Source organism: Centruroides sculpturatus, unplaced genomic scaffold (assembly GCF_000671375.1).
Source record: "Centruroides sculpturatus isolate CEXI.00-Female unplaced genomic scaffold, Cexi_2.0 scaffold626, whole genome shotgun sequence".
NCBI classification, from domain to species: Eukaryota; Metazoa; Arthropoda; class Arachnida; order Scorpiones; family Buthidae; genus Centruroides; species Centruroides sculpturatus.
Genome location: NW_019384860.1, coordinates 213265 through 220509, shown reverse-complemented (window position 1 = coordinate 220509; position 7245 = coordinate 213265). Strand labels below are relative to the sequence as shown.

Genomic DNA, 7245 nt, shown 5'->3' with positions numbered 1-7245 from the left:
TATTTTGCTGCTTTACTTATTTATTAACATGTTTCCTCCCTCTCTCTTTTTTTTGCAAATCTGTTTTTAATTATAAGAGGACTAAATTTAAATTCGAAATAAAACGAATTAAAAAAGGGGGTCACAGAGGAAAGAAATAAAAAAAAAAAAGAAAGTTGTCGTCGTCATGATTGATTTCCAGAACTATATCCAAAGAGCAAAAGCAATGAATAAAATTTTAATAATCGTATGCACGAAAGAAATCCTGATTAAATTTCGCAGATATGAAACAATGTCAGACAAGCCGCGTGTGACTGACACTCGTTATAAAAGTTTTGGCTTTCTAACACTATCCACGTTCGTTACGTCGGCGGTGACGTCACGTAATACGTACCCGTGATTAGTTTCGATTTAAAATCCATTAGTTTTAAATAAATTGTTCTCGTTCCGTCAGACAAATAGTATTCGTTTACAGAAATCGATAATAGAAATGTAATTTTGATTTCAGAAATAGGACTAATTTATTCGATCATCCGTGTAAAAAATATTAGCGACGATAAAGGATAACTCCCATCGTCGTCAAATTAATTTAGTATAAGCTAAAGATGAAGAAGGGGAAGAGGGAAATTATGGTGCCGCAATAAATGCCATTTAAGAATCCGAGATAGCAAAAGTTTGAAAGACATAAACTTTATTTAGTAATGTTAGATATAATAGTATAAAAACCAGTCATTTATTACATACGGCTTTCATCTATTATCCTGACAGGGAATAAAAGAGATATGCTGATCGCCGGTCCGGATCAATATTCCAGTCTTACCCCACTATAAGAAATAGACTTAAAGAAAATACACTCCAACGCACCAGAATATATGTTCGTTAGCCGAAAAATGCTAAGAAAATGCCAGAAATAATAGCCAATATTGATTAAAATTACGGAAGTGGAAGTAACTAGCCTGGATGTCGTTTCACATACGCTACGATACGTAATATCGAAAATAGAAATACGTAATGGGATCTACATACCGATTGAAGAATTTCACGATTTTCTCGTCTATTTATCTTTGTTTTTTAAAAAAAAAATGTAGCGAATTCACTAAATATTTAGTAAATAATTAATTAATTCCGATGAATCTACACGAAACTATAGACTATATATATTAAGATCATTTTACTTTGTGTTTTCGAATTATTTTTAAATAAAAATCAACATCGAATTTAAATAAAATTGTTTAGATTCGATGGAATTTACACAAATTACGTAAGAAAAAAAAATGTCGGAAAAAATATCGGAGAACGACGACAGAATGTAATACGAATCTTTATATTTAATATAAACGCATTTAAAGTTTGTCCAATGCGAAGTCTCCTCTTAAAAACGGGTCGAAAGTGTCATTTCCGTGTCTACCCGATTTTTTACAGTAAGTTAGCGCAGCCGTTAGACTAGGATCTACAACCAATAACATATATCAAAGCTTAAATTTTCACATAAAATACGAATACGAAAACGGGTCGATGTGACGTCCGACGGAAAATCGAACACTACGAAAACATTTACCAACCTCTCAAGGCATTTCTTTATCATTTTAGGTATAGTGTCGAGCGTTTAATTAGTGATAATTTGCGCGAATAACGCGAGAAATTTTCCGACAAGCGCCCGTTCCTTCACAAAACGGTTACAGAAAATAAAAATAAAGAAAACCCTAGTTACAACGAAGCATAAGCAACGCGTCGGCATAAATGTAAGTGCATTAAAGTTGTACCGGGACCGTCAACTGTTCCATTAGACATCGCTGTTTCGTCCGACCGCCACCTGTTTCCATCGATCCGATTATCGGAGCATGCGCTAGTGTCGGATCGATTCGGGGTTGACGCTTCGGTAGCAATGTCGGAAAATGGCTGCCGTAATCCTTCCTATAGAAAAGTAACCGGGTGGAATCGGTCGACCAAAAGGTAAGACTCTCTTCCTCTGTCTACAAAGCTAACGTGTAAGACACAAGATAAATATTACGGCAAGGAGCGGCCAAATCTTCCATTTCCTCTTTCCGTGCCAAAATTATATAATTAGATAAGGAATCGAAGTAGTATCGAGGACGATTTAGCTATCCGGATAAATATATTAATGACCTAAATACAATATATTTAGGTGAGTCTAGCCAAAATTGCAACTCCGGAATTTTGTTTTATTTATTTTTTCTATTGGGTTTCCGAGAATTGTTGGAGTGCAGTTCTTTTTTTTTAATATTTAATTCGGAAATAATATTAACATATTTTCTATTTTTAGTTACTTTTAGCTAAAAGACGTTACGCTCCACTCGATGTCGCCAACCCGCTGACAGCCGACACGTCCATCATTATCATATATATTAGAATGTTCTTACAAATATCTTTCTCGACTCTTATAAAAATTAAAGCAGAAAATTTGTCCTTCTTCTTCTTCTTCTTCTTCTTTATTATTATTACATTTTTCCATTAAAATTGGAAAAATCGTTTAATCATTTGGGAATTTTGCTTGGGCGAACTTCTTATCTTTCTTGCCAGATGTTATTTAAAGGAATGGAAAATATTTTTATATAGAGTTAATAAAAGTTTGCTTAGAAAATTAAAATCCAAATTATTCACGTATCTATGTTTTCACACGCTCTACAAAAATAAAACCAATTTTTTTCCTCCCCTTCTCTCTCGCTTTCGTCTCTTTCGGATAAGTTAACACCCAAATTACTTTTCTAAATGTAGCTTCTTACCGAATAAAAATGTAATAAAACTATGAGATTTTTCAACTTTCTGGAGAGATAGTTACTATGACAACGGGAGGTTCTCTAGACGGTTCGGTGACAGTTGACCCATTTTAAACACTTAAAATATATGTATATATATACACCTATACGTTTAAATATAAGTCATTACGGAATAATATTATGCAACGATAAAATACTTCTTTCCCCACAGGTAAGAATGGTCGAGACTCAAGTTGCCATAGAAACGGGAGGAGGAGGCGAGGTCAAGTGTGACACGCATCCGGATAACCGCACAAAATGGTGGACGATAGATGCCGTCAGAATCAAAATGGCGGAGAATTCTTTGTGGACAGTATGCAAGGCCATGACGGTAGGTGTATTACTTATAGTAATAGGCGCCGGAATGGCCACGGTCGGATTTTATTCCGAATATTTGTCCAGAGTGGAAGAACAAAGAGGAAACACCACCATCTGGGTGAAGAACGAGAGCAGAGATACTCATTTGGGCAGTCTGACGTATATAGGCCCCGTAGTAATGGGAACCGGCGGATTTATCATCGTCGCAGCTTGTGTAATGACTTTCGAGGCCCGAGATACCGCCGCCAAAATCGTTCCGGTTTGGCTACGTAAAGGAAGAAATCTGGCTATACCCGGCACTGCCACATCTTCTAGAAGATCGAGCCAAACGTCCTGGGAGAGATTTCTTTCCAGGTCGAGGAGAAGAAAACGCGAAAGAACTGCCGTCACGCAAGCGCTCATCGATTTTAGTTTGCAAATTCAAAACAGTGTCGATTCGAGAAACATTTCCACCGCCTCGGACAGAAACGCTCTAAGGAAGTGTCCTTCCGACCCAATGATTTTTAGACGCACGTGCAACGAACAGATAGCAGACACTAAACCTTTGCAGCTAAGCAGCACTCCACAACCGTCCAGCACGCAAAGAGACTCTAACTGCTTAGCACCGACTCTTCAACGTCAAGCCATATCGGTCGATTCTCCCCAATGTCCCTCGACTACTCTGACCGTTCCTAACAACATTCCGGGTAAAGAATCGACCCAGTCTCTAGCAGTCGACGTCTACCTCCCTCAGGGGCCAGCATTGACCCTCAAGGTGAAAGACGAAGGAAGAGATACCAAAGCCACTACGGATGATCAAGCCACACTACTACTAGTACCTACAGTTGCCGATCGAACCGGTTCGATCAAACGACGCCCACTACTCAGGCAAAGTGCTTTGGATACGTGTAACGAGGACGACATCTCCGACGAATCTTCCTGATTCTATTGTTTTTAAATGTGCATTCCGACACTCTATTCTTCTCTCGCTCCCTTTGTATATATAATTCCTATAAGAAGAACTAAAATCTTTTATCCTCTCCCGTTTCCACCGCGATGCAAATTGATGAGAAACAGCAATAATAATTGATAATATTAGGATTTTTTAAAAAAGATTTTTAATCTCTCTCTGTCTATTATTGCAAATTTTTCTCTCTAATCTCCAACGCTAAAAGCAATTCCGTAATTAATTAGCAAAGAAGAAGATAAGAGGCAAATATTTTATTGCTATTTCTCTTACACTTAATACTTAGACGATGATAGATAGACACTCACCTGCAGTATTCTCGATATCTATCGAAATTAAATAACAAAAAAATAAAAACAATAGATTTAAATTGCTGGTAAAGCGAACTTCTATTTACGAACGATGTATTTATATACTTTTATTAGCAATTTTTATAGGAAAAACGATCTCTTAAGCTGTCTGTTTATTTTTGCGATTGCAATTCAAGAGTGCATCACAAAAAATTCATTCGTTGACGGGTAGAATAATTCTATTTTTTAATTAAAAAACAAAAAAATCGGTAAATTCAGTTTTATATTATAAATTTCCAATATTGGTAATCGCTGGTCATAAAAATTACAATTATATTTAAATTAAATTCTATTCTAAAAGCGTATTAAACAACATTGAATTATTTATACACCATTATTGCTCCGGATAATTTTTAAATAAAATAAAATAAAACTAGCCTTTGATCCTGTTAATGACCGATTATATAACATTATTAAAGTTTAAGGAACCGATTAAAAATATTTTTTCGTTTATAAAATAAATAAAAATAAAGATTTTATATGTAGAAACGATCTCCTGTGTAAGTTACTATTGAAGTACGGATATTTTAATATCAAGAAGAGAAAAACAGCTCGTCTCTCTCGAGTCTCTTGTGCGTGTTAAAGATATAAAAATCGTGTATACGAAAGTTAAATAAATTCTATAAAATTTTAATATTTTAAAATGAAATTATAGACAATAGCTAGAGGTGTAGAACTGAGTTCTCAACCGGTGGTACGCGTACTAGTAGGGGTGCATCTGTTAGTGTTACGAGTCTTTAGACAAAAAAACGGGGAGGGTACTCAAGTGAAAAAAAGTTGAGAACCGCTGGAGTAGAGGAAAAACTAATGCAGAGATGAAAAATATTAATTTAATGCATTAGAAACTCGATGGAGATACCCGCGAGACTGGCCTAATTTTGTCGATTAAATCTTCTTTTACATCCGGTTTAATTTAATTTGTAAATATTGTATCAGAAATTATGTTTCTACAAGAATATTATTAGATTTATTATTATTATTATTTACGCTTAGGTCGAGACGCAAGTTGCCATAGAAACGGGAGGAGGAGGCGAGGTCAAGTGTGACACGCATCCGGATAACCGCACAAAATGGTGGACGATAGATGCCGTCAGAATCAAAATGGCGGAGAATTCTTTGTGGACAGTATGCAAGGCCATGACGGTAGGTGTATTACTTATAGTAATAGGCGCCGGAATGGCCACGGTCGGATTTTATTCCGAATATTTGTCCAGAGTGGAAGAACAAAGAGGAAACACCACCATCTGGGTGAAGAACGAGAGCAGAGATACTCATTTGGGCAGTCTGACGTATATAGGCCCCGTAGTAATGGGAACCGGCGGATTTATCATCGTCGCAGCTTGTGTAATGACTTTCGAGGCCCGAGATACCGCCGCCAAAATCNATGAAGGATTAAACTAATTAAACTAATAAGATCTCGTTCGGTAAATAAGAAACAGAATCCATACTTTTTTCCCTAATTTTTTGTTATAAAAATGACATAAAAGAAGAAATTTTCATTATTAACGTGTTATTATTGCTCCTTATTATAGATTAAACCGGTTACGTCAAAGTTTCTAACACCTGCATATTGAAATTCTTCACGCGAAATCATTTTAAAATTCAAAAATATAAATTAATTACTTTGTTAACAAAAAAAAAGAGTCAATTAATAAACTATTTTAATCATTTTAAAATTAAATTCTATTTATATAACACTTCAATTTATTTTGTAAATATTTCTAAAATTTTATGGATTTTTGGTGGGTTGTCTTTAACAAAACCATAAAGTAAGAGCATAAATCAACGAATAAATACTAAAATTTTATTTAATTTCAAAATAAAATAATTTAAAACGTGTTTATTTAACAATTTACGAATTAAAAAAAAAGTTTTTTTATTTATTTATTTGAAAAATGTAAATTTTATAGCCGTATTCTATCGAGCGCCATTATCATTCTACAGATCTGTAAACGATTTTAGCAATTGTAAATATTTAAAAAACAGAAAATGTTAGACAAACTTTTCATTTTATGAATTGATGTTTAATATATGTTATTGATAAAAAAATTTAACTGGACTTTTCCTCCCTTAATTTTTGCCTCACCAAATTTTTCGAGGACCTTTTATCGTCCGAGATATGCAGATGTAACGTACGATAAAAAGAAATTCAACTTTTGAAATATTAAATTTTTTACTTTTTAGATCATTTTTTATCAATTAGAAAGAAAAAAAATGATGCTGATGATCATCATCATAATTTAGTGCAGAAACAGAAGGATTATTTTAAAGAAGCGCATCTTTAATGGAATTAATCGAAATCATAACGGAAACCTTGCAGATTGTGAGATGTTGCCTCATAACAATTCATTTCTGCAATGTTTCCTGAATTCTTATCACATGTAACCGATGACATTAGTATGCTAGCATGATTATATGTTATACTAACATTTAATATGTTAACATTATCGATGCATGCAAATAGCAATTAATTGTCACAGTGAATACGTTTATTACCGAAAGCCATAATTTTCTAAACAGATATTTGATATATATCTTCATCTAAACTGTATATACTGTATCAAATTACATTTTTGGGTCACGTAAACCATTCTTTAAATCGTTACGACGAGAAATTTAACAAAATTTTTACCACTTTCTCAATAAATAAATGACGAAGAGTAGCTTTTTATTTGATAAAACAAGTTTAATTTAGCAATAATAGCTATGGTAACTGTTGCTATTTACCTTATTTTTGTGATATTATTCAAAATACAGAATTCTCCAGCGATAAATATTGTTAGTAAGTCAATAACACGATTAACACTTTACTAAATTATCTCATATTTATATGGAACGTGCAGTAAAATAGAATCCTTGGCTCTGTAAAATAGAT

General features: G+C 34.0%; 1 protein-coding gene across 2 annotated transcripts; it reads left to right on the top strand.

The window, feature by feature from the left end:
- Positions 1-1484: 1484 nt before the first annotated feature.
- On the top strand, positions 1485-4667 carry LOC111630655. Of its 2 annotated transcripts, none has more exons than XM_023374793.1 (2): positions 1485-1569; positions 2929-4667. In XM_023374793.1, the coding sequence occupies exon 2, from the start codon at positions 2935-2937 to the stop codon at positions 3994-3996; it is 1062 nt and encodes a 353-aa protein (XP_023230561.1). In that variant the 5' UTR covers positions 1485-1569; positions 2929-2934; the 3' UTR covers positions 3997-4667. The 2 variants fall into 2 exon arrangements, with proteins under 2 accessions (XP_023230561.1, XP_023230560.1); XM_023374792.1 differs by lacking the exon at positions 1485-1569 and adding an exon at positions 1852-1932.
- Positions 4668-7245: the final 2578 nt, after the last annotated feature.